At 41.8% G+C, this 25837-nt stretch overlaps 1 protein-coding gene across 2 annotated transcripts in view; it reads right to left on the bottom strand.

Annotated features, from left to right (window-relative positions):
* FGFR2 (fibroblast growth factor receptor 2) overlaps positions 1–25837 on the bottom strand; it is a 92032-nt gene that overhangs the window by 22905 nt on the left and 43290 nt on the right. For both annotated transcript variants that reach the window (XM_069753663.1, XM_069753662.1), the window contains exons 3-6: positions 19594–19860; positions 19082–19162; positions 18808–18977; positions 5145–5268 (exon numbers count right to left, since the gene is read on the bottom strand). In XM_069753663.1, the coding sequence (XP_069609764.1) occupies positions 5145–5268; positions 18808–18977; positions 19082–19162; positions 19594–19860 (642 nt within the window). The remainder of the gene's footprint in view (positions 1–5144; positions 5269–18807; positions 18978–19081; positions 19163–19593; positions 19861–25837) is intronic.

The following is a 25837-nucleotide window of genomic DNA, read 5'->3' on the forward strand; positions in this document are numbered from 1 at the left end:
AGATGATCACTTTGAATATTACAAAATGATTAGTACACATTTCTCAAAGTTCACCATCACTAATATTTCAATTGTAGTTTTTTCACCAGGAATGAATAAAAAGTGTTCACACCCTGAATAATGGGACACTTACGCTCAAGGGGAACCGGTCACTAGATTTATGTTGCCCAAACCATGAGGAGTATGAATCAGAGTCTCACTCTATATTGCAGCCAGGTATGGTTTATGCTGAAATGCTTCATCCTCATGTGCACACATGGGTGAGATCGGTCAATCAACTGGAGTAGGATGAGGAGAAGTTCTCCATATTGGACTAGTCACGTCTCTCCCTATGGTGCCAGGCCGACTATCCAAATTATGCTTTCTCTGAGAAGCTAGGCATTGATTCACGGTATCGGTGTTTCAGGCAGAATGAATCTAGTGACAGGTTCCCTTTAATATATCATAAAAAAAGTTATTATGCTAATCATATTTTATAAAATTTGTGATTTTTTAATTTACTTTTACATACAAACACACACACACACACACACACACACACTCACTTTAATATGTTTTTTTTTTTATTTTAATCCAGAAATCTTGCAGTTTTCACCCTGACTACTGAGTCTAAAAATTAGCTGATATATCCTGTTCTATAGATATCAGACATAACACCTCTATATGCAGTAGATAACGTACAACCCACCATTCACAATAGATTACATCACAGCTCACCTCCTCCTCCTCCCTGTACAAAGACCTCTGCACAGATCACAGGGCATGCCCACAACACACCACTATAGAGGTGTATTGGCTGATGTAAAGATATCTAAATGATGACAAAAAAAAAAAAAACAGCCACGATTGTGGACCCCATAATCTATACCGCACTGCCCCATCTGCAGGGCAACATGTTGGCTCAGTGGTTAGCACTGTAGCCTTGCAGCACTGGGATCCTGGATTCAAATCCAAGCTAGAACAACATCTGCAAGGAGTTTGTATGCTCCCCCTACGTCTATGCGAGTTTCCTCCCACCCTCCGAAGACTTATTGCTAGGGAATATAGATTGAGAGCCCCAATGGGGACAGTGCCGATAATGAATGTAAAGTGCTGTGGAATTAATGGTGCTATATAAGTAAGTAAAATCAAATAAAAAAGCATGAACAGAAAATAGAAAAAAAGTACAATCAGAAAATTCAACGAGATTAGAAGAAATTACTATTTATCAGTATCTGGTTTGAAGTTGTAAAAATAATGTGTTGTACAGTCCCCCAAAAAAAATCTTTATAGTACCACCGTCCAGCAAAATATAAACAACTACTACTTCACTTAGTGCTTTCTTGGCGCTCATCACCACTCTACACATGGTAGCAGTCACGGTGCAGAAGATGCCTCCAGCTTCGTGAGCTCTGCACAGTCATGTCTCCGCTTCCAGCTCACCTAACCATTTTCAATGTATGTCAACAACTTCTTCCCCACCTGCTGAACAGGCAAGTCAGGGCAGGACAACATGTAAAGAGTGAACATCTAATAATCTCATTTTCAGCAATCGCTCACTATTGTCCTTCAGATTCAAGCCTGAGCCCACAAATCTACAGAGCAAGGCACTCTCCTCATCCTTCCTGTTATCTTGTAGAATATCTCATCTCTATGTTGAGTCCCATCATTCACTGTCTGCATTAAATGCAGGAAAGGTGTAACATAATCTCGATATTGGCACGAGCACCATGGCGGAACACCTGGTCTATCCATAGTTGCACTTTCGCAGAAAATCATAACTTGCATTAATCTGCCGGCTAGCTCCCGCCAAGATCTTCTGCCATGGTCGAAAAATTACATGGATCTTATTGAAGCACAATGAAGGCAAATCCTATTATACTGGTTCAATACAGTTCAGATGGAGGTTAGAGGGACTGGTTATCACAGTATATCACAGACAATTCTCTATGCTCCTACTTCTAGACCTGTCCTCTGCCTTCAACAAAGTTGACCACTGCCTCCTACTACAGATCCTCTCTTCCTTTGGTGTCAAAGACCTTGCCTTATCCTGGATCTCCTCATTCCTCACCAACTGCACATTTATTAGTGTTTCCTACTCCCACACTATCTCTTCATCTTGCCCCCTCTCTGTTGGTGTCCCTCAAGGCTCTGTCCTAGGACCTCTTCTTCTCAATCTATACCCTTGGCCTGGGACAACTCATAAAGGCCTATGGCTTCCAGTACCATCTATATGCCAATGACACTCAGATCTACCTGTCTGGCCCAGATGTCATCTCTCTGCTCTCCAGAATCCCAGAGGGCCTATCAGCCATATCCTCCATCTTCTCCTCTCGCTTCCTCAAACTCAATGTGGACAAAACCGAACTAATTATCTTTCCTCCATCTCGCACATCTTCCCTACCTGGTCTTTCTATCACAATAAATTAATTCACTCTTTTCCCCGTCCCGGTAATCCGTTGCCTCGGAATGACTCTTCACTCTGCCCTGTCCTTTAAACCGCACATCCAAGCTCGCCACCTTCTGTCGCCTCCAGCTCAAAAATATTTCCAGAATCGGTCCTTTCCTCAACCCTCACTCTACCAAAATGCTTGTGCATGCCCTAATCATCTCTTGCCTCAACTACTGCAACATCCTCCTTTGTTGCCTACGCTCTAACACTCTCATACCCCTCCACTCCGTCCTTAACACTGCTGCCCGACTAAGTAATCTCTCTCCTCACTACACTCCTGCTTCCCCTCTTTGCAAATCCCTTCACTAGCTCCCAATTTCCCAGCGTTTAAACTACTAACACTGACCTTCAAAGCCATCCATAACCTTTCTCCTCCATATATTTCTGTACTAATCTCTCAATATCTTCCCTCATGTAATCTTCAGCCTTCTCTCCTCCATGATTATTCGCTCCTCACCCAATCACCTCCAAGACTTCTCCCGAATATCCCCCATCATCCGTAATTCTGTGCCCCAACACGTCCAGTTATTCACCACATTTGGATCCTTTAAAAGGAACCTGAAAACCCATCTCTTCAAAGAAGCTTACAACCTATAATGACCACACAACCACCTGCAACCCCTGACCTAATGTCTCCTTCCCCACAATCCTGTAGAATGTAAGCCCGCAAGGGCAGGGTCCTCACCCTTCTGTATCAGTCTGTCATTGTTAGTTTTGTTTACTGTAAGTGATATTTGTATTTTGATGTAACCCCATCTCATGTACAGCACCATGGAATTAATGGTGCTATATAAATAATAATAATAATAACAATAATAATAATAATAATAATAATAATAATAATATGTTGTCATACATCCTTGCTGGGTCTATAATGTGAGAAAAGACCCCCATGCACATTAGTTAATAGTCAAATGAACCTGATGATCTCGGTAGGATTGGACGACCATCTAGAGATTATGTCGGGCAACATAAGGATTGGGCGGTTAGAATTCAATCCCTTTGTACAGTGGTAAGATAAGCCGCTGCCATGGAGAACCCAAACGGTTGGCCAAGAGTTCTTGTGTATGGGGGAGTTGGGAGAGATGACGGTCAGCGGGAAAAACATGTGGCTAACAGCTATGTCATGTGTATGGCTATTTTAGAATAGTTGAAGAAAGTTAAAAAAAAAAAAGAAACTCCTCCCAGTTTATGCTCCTTGGAGTGGAAGGCGTATATAGTCCACGGCACTAAGGATGAATAAGTTTGGCAGGTAAGATACAGATGATCGAAGGTGTAGTTTGACAACAGCAAGAAAGCCAATGATTGCATAAGACATTAAGCACGCTGGATTCCAACATTTAATTTTCATTAAAGCAGGGCCATTTCTTTACCTTAAAATAGTACATCTAGTACAGCATGCCAGGAGCCCATCTAGCCACATACAAAGCAGCCCATTGTGTAGGTGCAAGAGCAATGCTGAATTTAACTAATTTACTGTGTAAGCTATGGCACTACTGGGCCCAGTTTGGCAGGAAAGAGAACCTATTCTTGGAGACTTATTTGGAATTTTCCTCCTCGGCTCCTGGCCGCCCTCTGTGATGGTGTGTCAGGTTTAACATTATGGAAGTCATAGAATAAACTGGTACTATTGATGCAATCTGACAAAATCACAGGGTAAAGAATATAGACCTATGCCTACGGAGGTGGAAATGGTGAAGGATATATTAACGTTTCAGTAAGGCTAGAGGTATTCAGCAGTGTTTTGTGACCTGACAACTTGCAAATTTTCAACTTTTTCCAGTGCAGCCACCAAAAAAAAAAATCCAACACTTTTGCACGTGACCAACTTGGTCTCATAGGCTTCAATGTAAGTCGACTTCTCCCTCCCATGACACATGCCTGCAAGCCAGATAAAATTTCTAATATAAAGTGACGTGATAGCAGGTCACACTAATTAATTTGGTCACACAACTTGACTAAAAAATGCTGTGTAGCCCCTAGCCTTAAGGGTATTTTATGGGATTATAAAAACATGGCTGCCTTCTTGTCAGTTGTGTTGATATTGTACTTATCCCTATTCTGTCAAATAAGACTGAGCTGTAATACCAGGAAGGGTCCAAAAACAAGCGAGTGGCGGTGTTTAAAAAAAAAAAAAATCAGCCATGTTTTTCCGCATACAATCACTTTAAGGTGTTGACAAGGATGGACGGCACCATCTTTATTTCGGCTTCAGTTCATCGAACTCAATGCATAAATAAAAAATTGGCACAAGTTTTTTGGAGCAGACTTGGATCAGAAAAGCTAGCAAGAACTGTTTGTTAGGCAATCCCTGCATGTGTTGCTGCCGTCGAACAGCCGCAGCGACTCAAGCATTTTTTTCGCGCATGTCAAAAATACTCGTTTAGGACACGAGCGTGCTTGGATAAGACGCTCGCTCATCACTACTAGGAAGCCATATTTTTATACACTCTGGCTTCTGCATTTGTGCATGTTCTCATGGTAATTACATAATACTATGGAACTATTAAATTTCATTCACATGTATGTCTGAAAAAAACTGTTCCAGTATCACGAAAAAGTTAGCAAAATAATAATAATAAACTAAAAACATTGAAAAAAAATATGTAATCCCTTATATTAAACAGAGCATTGCGGTCCGGGCGTGTGCTGGAGAGATTATTCCTTGCTTGTGATCCCACATGTAGAGATGAATTTTTGTAATGTCACTCACCTATGACATCAAGGCTGTATGTATGATTTATTGACCCATATTCATTTTCTACGATGCACGTGTAGACGCCTTTGTCCGATGGAACAACACTTTCCATAATCAAACTCCAGTGCTGGTTACGAACCTGAAGAGATAGCCAAAGTTTATTAATAATCATTTTATAGACAATATACTATTCAGATTAAAAAATGGCTGTAATATATTATACAGTTCGCCAAACCCCAAAAACATATTTAAAGGGTCTCTCCATGTAAAAATATAGTAAAAAAATGAAAGTAACAAAAAATATATATGTATATTTTTTTATTATTATTATTATTATTTATTATTATAGCGCCATTTATTCCATGGCGCTTTACATGTGAGGAGGGGTATACATAATAAAAACAAGTACAATAATCTTGAACAATACAAGTCATAACTGGTACAGGAGGAGAGAGGACCCTGCCCATGAAGGCTCACAATCTACAAGGGATGGGTGAGGATACAGTAGGTGACGGTAGAGCTGGTCATGCAGTGGTTTGGTTGATCGGTGGTTACTGCAGGTTGTAGGCCTGTCGGAAGAGGTGGGTCTTCAGGCTCTTTTGAAGGTTTTGATGGTAGGCGAGAGTCTGATATGTTGGAGTAGAGAGTTCCATAGTAGGGGTGATAAGCGAGAGAAATCTTGTATAGGATTGTGGGAAGAGGAGATAAGAGGGGAATAGAGGAGATCTTGTGAGGATTGGAGGTTGCGTGCAGGAAAGTACCGGGAGACAAGGTTACAGATGTATGGAGGAGACAGGTTGTGGATGGCTTTGTATGTAATGGTTAGGGTTTTGTACTGGAGTCTCTGGGCAATGGGGAGCCAGTGAAGGGATTGACAGAGGGGAGAGGCCGGGGAACAGCGGGTGGACAGGTGGATTAGTCGGGCAGCTGAGTTTAGAATAGATTGGAGGGGTGCAAGAGTGTTAGAGGGGAGGCCACAGAGCAGGAGGTTACAGTAGTCGAGGCGGGAGATGATGAGGACATGGACTAGGGTTTTTGCAGATTCTTGGTTTAGGAATGTACGGATCCGTGAAATATTTTTGAGTTGAAGGCGGCAGGAAGTGGAAAGGGCTTGGATATGTGGTTTGAAGGAGAGATCAGTGTCAAGGATTACCCCGAGACAGCAAGCTTGTGGGACTGGGGAGAGTGGGCAGCCATTTACTGTAATGGATAGGTTCGTTGGGGGAGTTGCGTGAGATGGGGGAAAGACAATGAATTCGGTTTTGTCCATGTTAAGTTTTAGAAATCTAGCGGAGAAGAAGGATGAAGTAGTGGATAGACATTGAGGTAATCACCATGGAACATGAAAATCGCCTCTATTTTGCTAGATTGACAGAAACCTGCCCTAGAAAGTTAGGACTGGTCAGGTGCCTGTGGGTATGTGCAGAAGGAAGCTCTGCTGCTGTGACCTGAAAATAACCTATACTGGCAATCTATTTCCAGGTCACAGCAGTAGAGATTCCTTCTGCACATGCTCACAGACATCAAGGGATTCTCAGTGAATAGCAAAGAAAAAAAAAGAAAGAAAAGAAAATATCATTACAAATTAATTCCAAAATACCTTCAATTAGTAGTAAATCACACTCATTTTTTTGTCTAGGGATGTAATCACTATGGAACATAAAAATAGCCACTCGTACATTGACTGAAACCTGCCTTAAAATGTTACATCTTGTCAGATTCCTGTGAGCATGTGCAGAAGAAAGCTCTGCTGCCATGACCTGAAAATAACCTATACTGGCAATCTATTTCCAGGTCACAGCAGCAGAGATTTCTTCTGCACATGCTCACATGTATCTGACCAATCCTAACTTTCTAGGACAGGTTTCTAGACCAAGGCTGCTTTCATGCACAATAGCTATTAATTCCATAGACATAACCAGTGTGATTTGTCAGATAACATTATTTAGGAATTTAATGATGACATTTTATTTTAACTTTTTTTTATATTCCCTTGTAAGCAGTGTCGGACTGGGGTGCCAAGGGCCCACCAGTAACATTGACTTTGGGGGGGCACACTTTTCACCTACATACAATTATTACACTACCCTCGTTCACAAATTTACCTATATATCTATATAATAAGCTAGGTAATTTGGTTAATGAATGAGGAGATTCTCCTTTTTTCTGTACAGAGTGAATCAAGTGAATTATGCCAAGCACTGCCCATACAGTGGGATTTTTAGGCCCAGATCTGCACAGGGGCCCACCGGAGAATTCCCCTGTGAACCTATGGCCCAGTCCGAGCCTGCTTGTAAGCAATTGAAGAGACAAGATTACAGGTAAAAGTATGAATCAGATCTCTGAGTTATCAATATGCACTAATAATGCAGCCATAAAAAATGTCAAGATCTACTACATCCATACGTAAAAGTCTTATAATACTCGGTAATAACCATCAATGATTCGGAGACCGCGCAGATGGTCTCTCTACACGCTTCAAACCTATATACAGCAAATCTGGTGCCCATTACTGGTCCCAAATGTAATTACAGACTAAGGAACTTCTATCTATCAAGAAAGAATTGCAGAGAGCTGAGAGACAGAGGAATGCAGAGGAGGGGAGTAGAGCCGGTGATGGCATGGAGTGGGGGAAGGGAGAACAGGTATCGCTTTATTTTAATGGAATAACAAGCCTCCTTTCAGAGTATACAAAGTCCTATTCAGCAGAGACCTCTGCTCTGTCAGCAGCTCATATTGTGAAATCATTTTAGGGTGATGAGGGACAGTTCTGATCAGGGGAATCCAGAGTATGCCATGGCTCTTTATGTCACTTTTAGGTAGGAATCCCAGAACGTTCCTCAGGCCTTAGGTTTTATGTGGAGAATGATTCACCTAAAAAGAGTGCTTCAATATGCGTAAAACATTCAACGTAAAGAGTTTTATTGATAAAGCTCATCTAAACCTTTGACCCAACTTTTTATGCCCCTCCAAGGGTGTGTGCACACGTTGCATATTTGCAGAGGAATTTTCTGGGCCAAAAACCAGAGTGGTAGAGGGAAAAACAATGATTACACTAATTAATACTAACAAGCGTAGAGAATTTGCAATTTTTTTTTTAATTATAAGAGCAAAAACTATATTGCTAGAAATAATCAGTTGAAAAAAAGCCCTTTAATTCCCTTTCAGTATATGGGTTTTCACAAAAGGGCAGATGGAAAGGACAGCTTTCTCTTCAAACAATGTAAATAGCTCATCTTGGATTAGGCCAGAATGATCCATCCATATCTTGTAAATATTCTGCTAGTCTGTAAACTGATCAGATATTCTAAAAAAAAAAAGAAAAGGGGACAATAGATAACATGGAACCTGAAACTGAAGATAAGACACAATGGTGTTGTTCTTGCTGTATAAAAAGTAAAGGTGTCAATACCCAGACAAAAACCAGCCAAAGCTGCAGATATATGGGGCCTCGATACTCCGCCAATAAATTTCAGCAGCAGCTTCTTCTGTTCTCCATGGAGGTAAGCCGCCACCAGAACTGTCCGGACTACTTTGAGCATAATAAATGTTTGGGAGATGAAATTCAACAACAAACAACAAAGGATCATTTTACCATCCTATCACATACTGTCATTGCCTGGAACGAAGTTGGCCAGGCTCAATTTTTTTGGGGGGGCGAAACATGAGTGATTGTTCCATGGAAGGTCTTTGTTCTTCTATTAAAAGCTTCACTTCTGGAAATACATTATTCGGTACTTGGAACATACAGTGCTGGCAAAAATTAAGAGACCACCACATCAAAACCCTGTCATGGGCAGCCCAATCTCCAGACCTGAACCCAATTGAAAACCTCTAGAATGTAATCAAGAGGATGATGGATAGCCACAAGCCATCAAACAAAGAAGAACTGCTGACATTTTTGCGCCAGAAGCAGAGTGAAAGAATGGTGGAAAGCATGCCAAGACGCATGAAAGCTGTGATTAAACATCATGGTTATTCCACAAACTATTGATTTCTGAACTCTTCCTGAGTTAAAACATTAGTATTGTCGTTTCTAAAAGATGATGAACTTGTTTTCTTTGCATTATTTGAGGTCTGAAAGCACTGTTTTTTTTTATTTTGACAATTTTTCTTTGTCACAAAAAAAATACAAAATGTATTGCTTGGAAATTCAGAGACATGTTGTCAGAAGTTTATAGAATAAAAGAACAATTTACATTTTACTCAAAAATATTCCTATAAAGAGAAAAATCAGACAAACTGAACATTTTGCAGTGGTGTCTTAATTTTTGTCAGAGCTACCGTATATATGGCTACTTCAAATAAGTAGAATGTTCATTATCAAATAAATGTGATATTGCAGATGTAATCACAGCAAAAGGTGGCGCAACAAAGTATTAAGTTAAAGGGGCGGAATAATCTTGCACGCCTCACTTTTCAGTTTTGGATTTTCCCCAAAAATTTAAAATAACCAATAAATTTTGTTCAACTTCACAATGGTGTTCCACATGTTGTTGATTCTTCACCAAAAATTTACATTTGGTAACTTTATGTTTGAAGCATGATATGTGGGAAAAGGTTGAAAAGTTCCAGGGAGCCGAATACTTTCGCAAGGCACTGTAATATGTACAGAAACTTTTACTGGTGCTCAACATGAAGCGAGGACAGAAGGGTGAACCAGCTTGACATAGAAGCCAATCTCTATGAAGATATGACACTTTGTGTTCAAATAGACTAGTGCTGGTAGTAAAAGTGCTCAGCTCGGTGGGCATGTGTGCATTGTCAATCGGAGGCAAGTAAACCTCTGTTAGACATCCATGAAGGTGGCGCACCTCCTAGAAGAAAATATAAAATCAGACATTAAAATGGTAAGTGGACTGCAAAGTATGTCCCACGAGGAACAATTAAAGGATCTGGGAAGGTTTAGCTTGCAAAAAAGAAGGCTAAGAGATGACTTAATATTTGTCTACAAATATCCGAAGGGCTGTCACAGTGTAGAGGGATCATCCTTATTCTCATTTGCACATGGAAACACGAGAAGCAATGGAATGAAACTGAAAGGGAGAAGATACAGATTAGATATTAGAAATAACTTTTTGACAGTGAGGGTGATCAATGAGTGGAACAGGCTGCCACAAAAGGTGGTGAGTTCTCCTTCAATGGAAGTCTTCAAACAGAACCTGTTTATTTTTTTTTAAATGTGGTCAATTTAAGGGGGATTGTGGCTGGAGCAGCTTGGGGCCATAGAGTTCATCTCCAGGCAACAGGACCTGAAGTCACTTCACAGGACGTGACTTCACATCACGTGACTGTATCTTGGGTCCACGTGACCAGACCAGAAAGCACAGTACAGGAGCAGTACTGGAGCAACAGAGCAGGATTGCACGGAGAGCTCCACTACCGGAGTTGTGCAGGAGTACACAACCCTTCCAGGTGAGAGGCTAATCCCCCCCACCTTGCATTGCAACAACCCCATCAAACCACCTGGTGCTTCTCATGCTGCACCCTTCCATGTTTATTGTCTTTCAAACAGAGGCTGGACAGACACAAATACAGATTAGATATTAGAAAAAAATGTTGACAGTGAGGGTGATCAATATGAGTTGAGCAGGCTGCCATGAGAGGTGGTGAGTTCTCCTTCAATGGAAGTCTTCAAACAGAAGCTGGACAGACATCTGTCTGAGATGGTTTAGTGAATCCTGCATTGAGCAGGGGGTTGAACATGGTGACCCTTGAGGTCCCTTCCAACGATAACATTCTAAACATGATAGACTTTTCATTCCACCCTTTTTCTTTGTTGGGGTAGAGTTGGAGTCTTACATATGCGTTACATGGTAAACCAGTCCCTCAAAAAAATAATTTGGGGGATGACTTTTTTCTAATTGTTATGGAGGTCTGTTTATCAAGTGACTACTAGTTTAGTGTAGTAGTAGTGAACGGTTTACTACCAACTTCTCTTCTCCTCAATGCTCCAGTTGACTGAGCAATAGGGAGTAATAGCAGATTACGACAAGGTAATAGGGGTTAGGAGATTAAATCCTCAACTGAGTGTCAGTAATATTCCATGTTAAATTGCATTCCAGAGCTTTTTCGTTAATCTCTAGCTAATGGGTCACTCGGGATAAATCCACCTGTGACGCTCAGGCATGCAAAATGAAGAAACAGAATCACTCCAGTAGGACTAGGCTCTACATGCCCTGACAGTCCAAGTGACAAGTGTTATAGCTCCTATCCCAAATTCTGTATTCCCATTAAATATTTTACAGACATTCGCTGTCAATCAATAGCGATCTCTTAATCCTGACTCTTCACGTCTAGAACTCAGAGAAGACCTAGACGCACAAACATGAGTAGCTATCTGCCAGGTGCCAGAAGGCATGTCTATAGATTCAAGGCCATATTAAATAGAGAGGTATGCCCCTGGTCTGCTAAATTCCAGGACACTCGCCCTTCATTCCAGGGCAGTCATCTCAGCTACAATCAGCGCTGTGTACTCAGGCAATTCCCAGCGATTAAACTGTTTGTTTAGCCTTTTATTTACCTTCATCAACCTGTGTAGAAAGGGTTGTGGCGGGAACGACTTATCGGGGCCAGCAGATGTGGGAACAGAATTCTGTTAATGTTAAACTTAAGTCCTGAGATGAAGCAAGTTTGGTTTTTGGGAGGGGCAAACAAAGTAATGCTGGATTTTGTGACCAGGGATTGCATGCTACATAAAAAAAAAGTAGGCTTAGGTGGGCACAAATCTCACAAAAACAGTTGTTAAAATATATAAAGACATCCATCAAACTAGGCTAGCCTGCAATTTTCTGAATATTGTAAAACAATTTGTATGAAATTTGCATATAAATGAAATACAAAAATTGTAAATCTATATTTTAAGGAGTAATACTACTTGAAAAAAAAAAAATCTAAATTTACAATTTTTGTATAGAATTCCATACAAATTCCCTACATGGTGTTAGTTTTCTTCTATTTGCCTGACTCATATACAAGTATCGCCTCCTCCGTCCCACATTACACACAACATGCCATTATTGGAGAACCATGCAGAAAGGTATAACAGCATAATACTGAAAATTGGAACTCTAAAAAAGTGACTCTGCATAGTGCGATATATCATGCTCATGGAATATTCCTACATCATTGTCAATATCCCAGTGTGAGACAGTGGTCTGACTGTCCAAGATAGATAAATGTTGCCATGGACAATCGAGGGGACAGATTTGCCCACCAAGCTGTTTACAGGACACTTGATTATCATCCTTTCCACTCATAATACCTTTAGGTGGAACCTAAAAGGATCAAACATGACCAGATATGCTTCTTTCTAAGTGGAATACCCTCCCATACACTGTGGATAGGTTATGGCCAAGCATTAAGTTGGCCAATCTTTTGACCGGCAACTATCTCACCAGTCTCTCCCATACACAGGAGCACTCGCTCCTGTGTCTCCTATGAAGAGACCTGCTGCCACACATCTCTGGTGACAGGTTATCTCTTGGAGAACAAACAGTCTGAAATGGGCCATACTGAATTCTTATCTCCTCCCCATATCATCTGGCCCATACATATTAGACTGTTGGTCGGCCGAACCCATCGATATCGGCGTAGTTGGCCAACATTAGTCTAAAGTGCAATGGGGCCAAAAGGCATACGTTAGACTGTCAACACCAAGAAATAAGACCAACATCAGAAATGAGATACCTACATCCCTTTCAACATGAGATAGTACCCACAAAATTCCTACCCTTATAGAATTGTACTTTTAATTTCCGAAGTTTGAATACAGCCTACCCCTAATCTGTATATTCAGGATATATTTTCTGTATATTTCTAAATATATGCTTTTCTACGTTAACCCTAGAACACGCTTACATTACTGGTCTCGTCTCACTGAAATTAATCGTGAACTGAAGAATACATTACATTCTCAATTGAAATAAAACATTTTGCATGTTTTTGATCTAAAATATCCTAATTTTATCATCCCTGTCAGTTTGGGCCCGGTGTATGTAGGAATTACTAATCCGAAGCAACCTTATCAGTCTACAAAAGTACGTTTTGTTTATTACGTCCAGATTTACAAATGGATTTGCGCCTCATCAGCAAAGAAGAAAAGCAAACACAATAAGGAGTAAATGGAGCAAAACTGAAGAGGCAGGACACAGGTAAAAGTGTGTGGAGAGTACAAAGAGTAGAAAAAGGTAGATATCCAACACAGTAATTTATACAAGAGAAAACACACACAACAGCTGTATGAACGCACGCCCAGGAGTGCTTACATATACACTGCAGGCGGGGAGGTAGACCGGCCTGTGGAGGGGGTCGGTTCAGCACTTACATATTGCTATAAAAATGTGCAGTGAAAACACACAGGCACCATCGCAAGTACCAACACGCAGCCGTCTGAGAGCTCACGTATGAACTCCAACAGACAAAAGCACATAAAAAGCACACGTACAGTACACAACCCACCGAGCACAATTACTGCATGAGTCAAAGTGTTGAAGCATCACAATGTGTGCTGAATAGGCTTTTAAGGTTAATCAAGCTCGTTACTGAACAAAACAATGATACCTCTGTCTGGGCATCTGAGGAACTTTCTTGAACCACAGTGTAAAACTTGACATATATAAATGAACAATTAGGAATGTCATTGCTACGTCATAGGCTGAATTAGTAACTGACTGTAGAAATCTAGAAGGTAAAAAAGAATATAGTACCCAAACTAGACACCGATCTACAGACAGGTTTTACTGGGGTCCTTTACTACCACCAGTAAGAAGTAGGGTGGTGATTGTACCGATTCCTTTGAGAAGTACCGATTTTTATGTAACAGATCCAGCTTTAAAATAGAGGTTTAGTTACAGGAAATACTCAGGTATGCAAATTAGCTCTCATCCAGATGTAAGAAAATGTTATCATAATAGCTATACTAGACACTAGGCTCTGTACTGACGAACTCCAAAACAGCTGTCTACAAATGGGCATCTGGTATGACCGATCTGCAAATTAGCTCTCCTTCAGAAGGAAGAAGACAATTTCCTACATTTTCTAATAGAGCATTGCCTGTAAGTAAGGGCCCTATATAGGTTAGGTTAAAGTTGTCCAAACCTGACAATTTCTGCCTGACTGGTTACCATCTAATGTGTATGGGGGGCTCCATGACTGTCCCCAACAGGGGAAATAAAACTAGCCATACACATCATATTGCTGTTGGCCAAGCGATCATACGGCTGACAGCCATCTCTCCCTAATCCTTCACACAGGAACATCCAGCTCCGCAGAGTAGGCTGGTGAGCAAGATACTGCCACAATCATCTAGCAATGTCTTATCTCTCCACCCAACAAAAGGATCAAGAGATTACCAACTTCCCAATCCTTAATGTTCCCTAACTTTATTCTGTCAGGGGAGAGTTGGGAGGCCTCTTAAAAACATATGATAGTGAGTAGATCTCACAAAAATCAGCAGGTTCAGACAACGTTTAGCTAATGTGTATGAGGATCTTAAGGATCAGGCATTTTAAGTTTCAAACTCCAGCTAGATCTTTTCAGTGAGGGTACCGTCACACTATACGATTTACCAACGATCACGACCAGCGATACGACCTGGCCGTGATCGTTGGTAAGTCGCAGTGTGGTCGGTGGAGAGCTGTCACACAGACAGCTCTCCAGCGACCAACGATGCCGATGTCCCCGGGTAACCAGGGTAAACATCGGGTTACTAAGCGCAGGACCGCGCTTAGTAACCCGATGTTTACCCTGGTTACCAGCGTAAAAAAAAACAAACAGTACATACTTACATTCCGGTGTCTGTCCCTTGCCATCTGCTTCCCGCACTCACTGACTGCCGGCCGTAAAGTGAAAGCACAGCGGTGACGTCACCGCTGTGCTCTGCTTTCACTTTACGGCCGGCAGTCACAGCAGACGGCAAGGGACCTGACGGACACCGGAATGTAAGTATATACTGTTTGTTTTTTTTTACATTTACGCTGGTAACCAGGGTAAACATCGGGTTACTAAGCGCGGTCCTGCGCTTAGTAACCCGATGTTTACCCTGGTTACAAGCGAACGCATCGCTAGATCGGTGTCACACACACCGATCTAGTGATGAAAGCGGGAGATCCAGCGACGAAAGAATGTTCCAAACGATCTGCTACGACGTACGATTCTCAGCAGGATCCCTGATTGCTGCTGCGTGTCAGACACAGCGATATCGTATGGATATCGCTGGAACGTCACGAATCGTACCGTCGTAGCGACAAAAGTGCCACTGTGTGACGGTACTCTGAGACTGTAAAGGATAAAAGATTGAAGATACTTGACACTCCAAAGTATGCAGCTGATAACAATCCAGATAACAAGTCCGTGATGTTTTGGCCCCAAGATATGGGCTTCCATCAGACACAGATTGGTTTAGTATTGTGGTAAAGTCCTAGGATGGACGTGACAGCGCTGAGGAAAGACAAATCTAATCGCATGTTGCAGGGCGCCCTGCAACATGCGATTAGCTTCGCCTTTCTTCAGCACGGTCATGTCTATCCTAAACCACGATACTAGAGCAATCTGTGCTTGATGAAGGCCCATATCTTGGGGTCAAAACATCACTGACATGTTATCTGGATTGCCAAAATAAAAAACTGAACTGCATACTTTGGAGTGCCAAGTATCTTTAATCTTTGCATATACGGGGCAGAACCCTTTTTGAGCAACTGTGGCTCTCTCTTCCGTAGTGCCCTCTACCCATTCCAATCCTGTAAAGCAGTGTTTCTCAACTCCAGTCCTCAAGACCCACCAATAGGTCATGTTTTCAGGATTATTTTAGTATTGCATAGGTGATGGAATTAATGCTTGAGCGGGTGATTAAATTATCACTTGTGCAATACTAAGGATATCCTGAAAACATGACTTGCTGGTGGGTGTTGAGGACTGGAGTTGAGAAACACTGTTGTAAAGGGTAAAAGATTTTCAGAGGGGTTTTTTTTTTAGATTTTTTTTTTTCATTTTCTTGAATATCATTATAGCTACGGTTGCAAAACTATCCACATTAGGAGGAAGAGAACATAGAGGAGATATCCAAAGAAAAACCTCACGTTAACAGAATTTTTTGCTTCCATATTTTCACGTCTTGTTGGATAGGAGATTGGGTTGGTTGGATTCTACTATGCTGGTTTCTGGTGCAATGTAAGACTTATAGAGGGGCACTCCGGGCAACCTGAGCTTCGTCTACTCCTCAGTGGCTACTATCATTGGTTACTAAAAAAAAAAATAAAACTAACCACTATAAACTGGTCTTCGCACCAGTTATTGCAGTATCTTCTGTTCTACAACAAGGTCCCAATGTGCCAACGACACCACTGTTCTTTCTATCAGTGAAGAACACTCTCTTATGGTTCGTACATACAACCTACAGATGCTAATCAGGATTTCTTACGTCTCCATGAAAGATTTCAGACACGAGCAAAGAGATCAAAGCCTCTAACATCTCCATAATTTACAACAGAAGACATTTTAAGGCCAAGGGACATCCTGATTATACAAGCATGAATACATTTTCCTTCTCTACATTTCCTGGGCATCTAAACCTTCCCCGTCAATAGGAAGTTACCCCTTTTGTTATTGTGGCTACATCTCGCACACTTTAAGGGACATTTTTGTCTATAAGATGCCGGCAAAAGAGAAAGAAAATATTTACTTGCTAATCTACTCCATATAGTAACGTTATGGCCAAAGTCCCAACACACCCAAACACTACAATCATATCTGAGGCTACTGCTGCTATTAAGGGTAATTGCCCATGTTAATGGTCTGATAACTGCTCTGCACCTGGCTCTTTTATTATCCACATATAATTAGGCTTTTTTTTCATTATTAGGTAAAAAATATTGACAGAACTGCAATTTATCTGAACTCTGCCCCTTAATCTGCATCGATCAGGTCATTTTCCAGTTATTTAGTTACCGTAGTTACATTTAATTCTCCCGTGTGCGCTTCAAGAAAAGAAGTAGCCTATTTATTAGGATCTTAAACTAAAGCTCCACCAGGTATGGTACACCTTTATTATCTATCTTTCCGATTTTACCTCTTTTGACACCTTTTGTATAGTGTTTGAATTATCACCTGTTGGAACCTAGACAAGGTAGCTGCTGTTGATGGATCCTATTATGGCTATCTCTATAGTCTGGTTTATAGCTTATGCTTCATAAATAATATAAAGGCATACAGTATAAATAAGCAGATCAACCATTTGGGATATGGGAATTCTTACTAGAACATAATTATGGATCGTGCACAAAACCGATTTTCTCAGAAAAGTGGTACCTCCGGTTTTCGAATATAGCACTCGTATCTACGATGTTTTGTGGGGCTAGGCGGAAAAATTCAGACCTATCGGATCAAAAGTGGCAATGCAAGTCTATGACCAAGTGGGGTCCGATTTTCCCCAAACTGACTGATTGTAGAAGGTGGAGATACTTTCCTTTTTTTTCTCTATGTCCAAGAAAAACTGATAAGAATTTGATCGGCGTGGCATCAAAGTCTGATCAGAATAGTCAGACCATTTTTCTCGGACGTCGATAAAACGGGTCATGCGATCCTACCCTTGGGCTGCATTCCTACATCCATCACATCTGTGTGCCGTTTGGTTTTTATCTCAGACAGCACACGGACTCAGCGTTTCATTGATCCACACATGCGTACATTTTAAAAAACGAATCCAAGAGACTCGGAACACGTCTTATTTTAATCTGTTTTCTGAACCAGACTCAAAGTCTATGAGGTTTCAATAAAAACCAATGAAGAATGGACGACATCTTTTATGTCAGCGTTCCATCCATGTATCATGATTTTAAAAATAAACTTCAGACATTCTAACTCTTTTTGGTTTAAAGATCGATGAGGAAAAAAAATGATTGAAACACGGATGTAAAGTAGAAGCAAAACGGGTGACGCAGAGAAAAATGGCCCATTTTAGGCAGATGTAAGCGCAAAAAACAATCAACAGATTTTCTGATGGTTTCCACAAATCCGATCAGAACAACAAAGTGCAGACTGTCAAAACAAATATGTATAAGGATAAGTTCACACTAGGCGTTTTTTTCAGCGGGTTTTTCTGCAGCAAAACCTAATCTCTGGGCAGGACAGAATCAGCAGAAAAAAAGCAGGTTTTGCTTGATTTTCCTTGCATTTTTTCTGCTTTTTTGCTGTGTTTTTGGCATGCTAGATTTGTCTTTTGTGCATGCCGATAAAGGTGAAAAAAGTCCTATTTTACAAGATCAGGCACAAAAAAAGCAGTAAAACCTGATACCTGTGTTTTTGCTGCAGATTTTCACCCCCCATTCATGTCAATGGGTGAAAAATTGGTGACACGTTCTATTGTGCAAAAAAACATGCAAAGCACAAAACATTGATGAAAAAAAAAAACAAGGTGCGTGCATGAGATTTCTGAAATATCAGGGACATAGCTGGTTCTGTAAAAGGCATCTGAAAATTTGTATTAAAAAAAAACGCTGAAAAAAACGCCATGAGCTAACCCTAACTGTAAAACAAGTGAAATCAATTGGAAAAAAACGAAAAACAAATTTGTGCTCGCCTTGTTCTACATATTCACTGCAACTATATGGAAAGGGACTAGAAGGGATTATTCCGGGGTCTAATTTAATTGAATGACATATATAATAAAACATCACTTTACCTTGTACCCGCCAATCCGATGTTCTTGTTTAAACTCCTTATTGTTCTTCAGCCACCTCATCGTAGGGACAGGGTTCCCTGCAGCCGGGCAGCGTAACTTTACTGTATTGGCAGCTGGAACAGCATGGAGTTTTTTCTCCATTTTCTCAGGATTGGTCCAATAAGGAGCCTCTGCAAAAAAAGGAGAAAATATCATATTTGTAATCCGGGTCTTCTGAGAGTTGCCATGTGAGGCCAGAACCCCAGAACTAACGAGACCACATTCACGCACTTACTGATATTATTGTGGTCATTGATGACATTTTCGGAAACATCATTATCATTATCATCTTCATCATCTCCTGAAGAGCTGGCCTCTGCAACAAAAAGAGGATCACACTCCGTAAACAGAAATGCAATGGGAAAAAAAAAAAAAGAAAATTTGTATTAAACCCCCAATTTGGACATTGGTTGCATTAGTGTTATCTAGTGACCAAACAGTAAAAGACTTGTTCAAGTGAATTTTTAGAAAGCTGAGCAGCGTAGAAGTAAGCTAACACCACATGCAACCCTTGTGAGCTTTGGTGGAACTTTACAATAGTTCTTGGATATTGCAAAAATGGAGGTAAAAAAATTGAAAGGGTCGAATTCTTCAACATTTGGTCTAAGAATAGAGCGGAGTCGGAGGGCTCATTAATCTTTTTCAATGGCAAATTGTTAAATCCAGTCTATTGTTTGCAACAAAATGACGATGACATACAGAGTATTCAGGTCTGATAGGTGACACCTCTCTTCTCCAGTCACTCACCTGTGACATTCACAAGGAAGAAATGCGCATTGCTTTGGCCGCCTTTATGCGCAGCGCAGGCATACAGCCCTGAATCCCTGAGGGCCGTCTCGTTTATCATCAAGTAGTTCATGACAATCACCGTCCTATTGCCGGATTCTAATTTCACCCCATCCTTAGTCCAAAGCACCAGGGACACGTTGTTGTAAGGACAGCGCAGGTCAAGTGGCTTGCCGGGGCTAACGGTAAAAACGTCCGGCTGGGAGATTTGGTATTTGGTTGGAGGTTCTGCATGAAAGGATAGAGGAGAAGCAGCAGAAAACGGAAAGACACCACAGGTCAGTAAAAGCACCCACAGCAAATCAATTCTCAGCAAGCAGTGCAGGTCCTACTTGCTGGTGTTCAAGCTATGCAGAGATATTAGTGAGGTTAAACACACCATGCATTGTAGTAGTATAGCAATACGGAGTGTAGTACGGCAACACCAAAAAGCGCCAGTGCGAGCGCACAAAGCACACAACAGGTACAACCACCTGCAATTTGCCCAAATGCAACTCCCCTCATTTCATAGATCCTCTATGAGGACGCACACTGCCTCCCACTGTCAGCTATACGGCACGTAGAGGGACGGATCTACTGATTGGTCTGGCTCAAAACTACTAGTGGATTGTTCGAGAGCAGTAAAATTGTCCATGAACGTCAGGCTGACCCATTCAACTATTTCTCCAGACTTCTGCACACAAATGAATGCTCGAGTTTGGAGAATGTATACAGTTATGGATTTTTAAAGGGAGTCTGTCACCAGGTTTTTGATCCCTCATCTAAGACCAGCATAATGAAAGGAGAGAGATGCCGATTCCAGTGATGTATTACTTAGGTTTCTGGCTGCAGCAGTTGTGACACAATCGAGAGTCTTTAAATGTACCAGAGCTAAGAAAGCTAACCCGGCCCACACCAGGCTCTCTGTATATATTGTATATTGACAGTGAGCTGCTTATCATAGGAGAGGGCGTGGTCGGACCAGGGCTCCAGTGCCCTGTAGTCCAGACAGTGATAATAACCTTAATTGTATGAAACAAAACAGTACACGGTCCAATAATTAACACATTGATGAAATATGTGTCTCAGTCCCTACTTCATGCTGTCCTCAGATTACATAGCAAAAATCTGTTGACAGATTCCCCTTAATGGTGAGCAAGGAGTAGATCCCTGATGTTAGGGAAAATTTGAGAAGCCCCTAAACGGATAGTTGGCCAGTCCTGCAGAAATTGTCAGGTTTGGACTACTTTTCTGTAATGTATATGGTCACCCTAGGAGATGATCTATATTGAGCTGATGAAGGTGCAAGGGGACCACATACTGCTCATACTCATACTCAGTCTGTGTCCGCCCCTAAGGATTTCCTATTAAAAAGGGTTGTCGGATTGGAACAAGTTATCACTATACAAAGGACAGATGGCAACTTTTAGATCAACGGCGGTCCTATTATTGAGACCCCCATTGGTTATCCAGAATAAGGAATTTTTATCCCCAGTAAAATGGAGCTGCAGAGCACATGATCCATTCATTGTCTTTGAAAGTCAAGTTTACTTCTCGAGCAGTCTCATAGAGAATGAATGAATGAATGAATGAATGAATGAATGAATGAATGAATGAATGAAGTGGCCGTCAAGCATGCACACTGCAGCTCTTTTCTAATGGGGATTAACAGGGCTCTGTTTCGGCAACTGATGGGGGTCCAAATGGTTTGATCCCCCACTGATCCTAAAGTTATCACCTATCCTGCAGATAGCTGATAATTAGCTCCTTTAATGATCTAAAAAAATGAAGTTTTGGCTACAGAGTTTCACCACTTATTAACCAAACGGTGTCTTTGTAATGTATCGTAAGTGACACAAAGAAGAATATTTTACATTAAAGCCACATATTGTGCACATGAAACCATGTTACTACATAGAATTACGTCACCTTCTAGTAGTTACAAAACAAACACTGAACCGATAGCAGGAGCTCTACCTTGGTGAAGCTACAGATTCATTTCTTAGAATGACGTCACCGCACAGAGTTATCAGTTCGGCTGGAGCCTCCTGCCAGCACTTTAGTTAAGTGACCATCTGTTTTGGTAAGAAGGGCAATGTAATGGGAACCTGATAAGGATCATCCTTTGGTTCAAAATTAAATCGGCTTTAGCTATACTAGGTTGTGCGTATCGGAGGGCTGAAGCGGTTTTCACTTACAGCCATCGCTGCGTCGTCATTAACCATTTTGGTAAAGAAAAAAAAGTTGCAGCTCATTTTAATTAAATCCAGCTGACACAAGAGAAGCTCCCTATACACCGCGGAATTCACTAACGCGGAGAGACAATTGTGTTCTCAATTTGCATGCATGACCATAGAAGGAGAAAGTTGAGTGAGAAGCTTACTCCTTCACGCACAAGTAGGAGAAAAATTTACGGGTGCTCTCTAGCCTGGGCGGCGCTCTCCAGTCGGGGTGCCACTCTCCAGCCGGGGCGGCGTTCTCCAGTCAAGATGCCACTCTCCAGCCTGGGTAGCGCTCTCCAGCGGGGTGCCGCTCTCCAGCCCGTGCAGCGCTCTCCAGCCCGTGCAGCGCTCTCCAGCCAGGGTGCCGCTCTCCAGCCTGGGCAGCGCTCTCCAGTCGGGGTGCCGCTCTCCAGCCAGGGCGGCACTCTCCAGCCGGGGTGCCACTCTCTAGTCGGGGTGCCACTCTCCAGCCTGGGTGGCGCTCTCCAGCCGGGTCGGCCCTCTCCAGCCTAAGCGGCGCTCTCCAGTTGGGGTGCCGCTCTCCAGCCTGGGCAGTACTCTCCTGCCGAGGCAGCGCTCTATGTACCCCAGGACTACATGGTCAAGTCGTAAAGTGAATCTGTCACTAAATTTTTGCCACCTAATCCGAGATCTGGAGAATGTAAGAGCAGACACCCCGATTCCAGCTATGTATCACTTAATGGGCAGCTTGATATAGTTTTGATAAAAATCACAGTTTTATTAGCAGGAGATTATCACTAGAGGACTAATAAACCTACTGACAGGTAGTCATATTCATCACCTCTGTATAACTCCACCCCCACCACTGATTGTCAGTTTTCTGCCTATGCACAGTGTACACATAAAAGCAGCCAGTCAGTGATGTGGGAGGGATTATACAGAGCTCAGCATTCAGAGAACTGGGAGGTCTGTAGCAGAGAAAACAGTGATTTTTTTTTTCAGAACAGCAGCAAGTGATACATTGCTGGTATCAGAGTCTCTGCCCCTACATCATGCTGCTCTTGGATGAAGTAGCAAAAATCTGGTGATAGATTCCCTTTAAATAAGTAAATTTCTCATTTTTTTCTATATTATAATACAAACCATTTTAAAGTCTTTCAGTTAAAACCAGAAATAAATGATTTATAGTAATCCAGAGATAATCTAGTCCCTACTGTTTGACAATCAGGGAGATTCTCTGCATTTTCCTGAGATGACCAGTGGGCAACACAGTTGTCTCATTTCCTGCCCATCTGTTCCATGATTGGCTGTCATGTGGGGGATCGGTGGGCTAAGCCAAGTGAGCAAGGCTTAAGGCTATGTGCACACTTTGCAGATTCCACTGCGGATTTTTCCGCAGCGGAATTGCAAAATCCGCAGTGAAAACCCATCGCGGTTTTTACTGCGGATTTATCGCGGTTTTTACTGCGTTTTCTTCTGCGGATTTTCAACTGCAGTTTTCTATTGGAGCAGCTGAAAATCCGCAGAAAAGAAGTGACATGCTGCGGAATGTAATCCGCAGCGTTTCCGCGCGGATTTTTCTGCAGCATGTGCACAGCGTTTTTTGTTTCCCATAGGTTTACATTGAAATGTAAACTCATGGGAAACTGCTGCGGATCCGCAGCGGTCAAATCCGCTGCGGATCCGCAGCAAAATCCGCAAAGTGTGAATATAGCCTAACAGTCTCTACTACAAACAGAGCAGATGGGGGGAGGTTCCTGCTGCAGTCAGTTGTATTCTAACCATACACTGGTTGTGAGCAAGAAAGGGACAAGGCTCAGCTCCTATCCAGGCAATCTATAAGGGGTCTGGAAGCTAAAATTAGGTCATTAGCATCTATTGTCACATGTAACACCACCTGACGGACCCAATGTGTTTCTGACAGATATGAGGAAATCTGTGATCATCCCATATAGGTGTGAACGGAGCCTTAGGGCAGCTCTCGGATACTGCGGTTGAAGGACCTACTGAGGTCCATGTGATGGGTCTTGGTTTGTGTTTCACATGATTTAATGTTCCAGATCTTAGACCAATCACTCCACAATCAAAATCTTTTTTTTATTTTCCTAGCTTGTTAGTCAGGCTTCTTACAACCTAGCGAAAAGGAAAATACCTGTACACGCTGTACTTGGTCATGGCTGGTCTGATCTCAATGCAAAGCAAGACAAGTCAACTCTACAGGCTCCCAATGTTTACATAAGGGTGTTTACACAGGGATGGGTGCTGAGGCTCCACCAGTAAAGCCATAGCCTCTGCTTGGAAGTAGGGGCACAAGCCCTAACAAGGCCAGAAAGCAAAGAGAAAAAAAAAAGGCATTTCAAAATGATTTCTTTTTACATGACTACATGTTTGAAGTTAACTCTTTACTTGCACACAGTAGGAGCGCAGCGATTTTAGAAGAGGATTAACTTTAATTCCTAAGAATGCAACCTATCAAGAATGATGGGCATCGATACGCGCATCGTGCCTTAGACAGGTCATCCACTCCTTGCAAATTAACTGGTTAATTATTGGTTTATACCATAAAATGGACATCGATAGCTAAAACTCATTTTATTGGCTTTTTGGAAACTCCAGTTTTATGTGAATATTTTAGTAAAACTAAACATATTAAACATATATCATATATTAGAGCTTCTGTAAAGTGTTAATGATGAGTGGAAATCTGAGTCCTGAGTCTCACACTGATGTCTTACCGTGAGGTAAAGACCTCAGCTTGGGCATTGGTGTATGGACTCCATAGAAAATCTATGGCTCACTGCTCGGCTGTTTGGGGGCTCGAGCTGAGAGTTGGATGTGTCTGAAGGGTTAAATATTAGTGATGAGCGAATATTCTCATTACTCGAGATTTCTCGAGCTCGCTCGGGGGTCTTCCGAGTATTTTTTAGTGCTCGGAGATTTAGTTTTTTTGGCCGCAGCTGGATGATTTACATCTGTTAGCCAGCATAAGTACATGTGGGGATTCCCTAGCAACCAGGCAACCCCCACATGTACTTCTGCTGGCTAACAGATGTAAATCATTCAGGCGCGTCAAGAAAAACTAAAATCACCGAGCACTAAAAAATACTCGGAGGACCCCCGAGCGTGCTCGAGAAATCTCGAGTAACGAGTATATTCGCTCATCACTAATAAATATGCATCTCGGGACCCAGCTCCCACAGATTAACAGGGCTTCAGAGGGGCTGCAATCCTTTATTAATGTTTTGTGTTGATAGCTCACCAGAAAGATTATTGCTTCCGGTCCTCCTACTTGTGGAAAGTGACATGCCTGACATGCCAGGGTAAGGAGACTTATGGGCCATGCAATGCCCCTTTGGGAATTTAAATATGCAAACAGCTTCTTTAGAAGAGTAGAGGACTTGAACTCTAATGTAGCAATTCTAAAAGTCAATATCGACCCTTTAATGGTCCTTGCCACATGACTTAGCATAAATGCAAACCAAAAATCTCAATTTGAAGACACATGTTTCGGAGCGTTGCCCCTCATCAGTGCAAAGCAAGAGATCTGATTTGGCTGTATGAGAGGCCTCTGACTGGGGTCTAAGTGGCAATGTCTCTCCTTCTGGAGAGTGACATGCCTGACAAAATATTCTGGTCTTATCCAGATCCCATCATTTTCACCAACGACCATTTTCTAAAATTCGTTCAAGTCTAGAAGCCCAACTATCTCCCAGTCCCAATAGTTTGCGAAGTATCTATGTCAGTAAAATGTAACAGCAGTTGCTTAGACAGGATACACTGTGGCAAACTCTCACCTGTGGGCGGTATAAGGTCTGCATAGGTGGTTGTAAGCAGATTGCTGGCAGTGCTCTGGGCCATCTTCCCTATAAATGTAATTTTTTACAATGATGATGAACTTTATTTTAATTCTTTTTTACTAGACTAATGTTGTGTGTCCTGTTAGAACGGAGGTGACTGCATGGCAGCTGTTCTTGGAAGATTGCGCCTGGAATACCTGGTATTTGCCAACAACTCCCTTCTATTTATATGCTGCACAGTACACA

Source organism: Ranitomeya imitator, chromosome 2 (genome assembly GCF_032444005.1).
Source record: "Ranitomeya imitator isolate aRanImi1 chromosome 2, aRanImi1.pri, whole genome shotgun sequence".
NCBI lineage: Eukaryota > Metazoa > Chordata > Amphibia > Anura > Dendrobatidae > Ranitomeya > Ranitomeya imitator.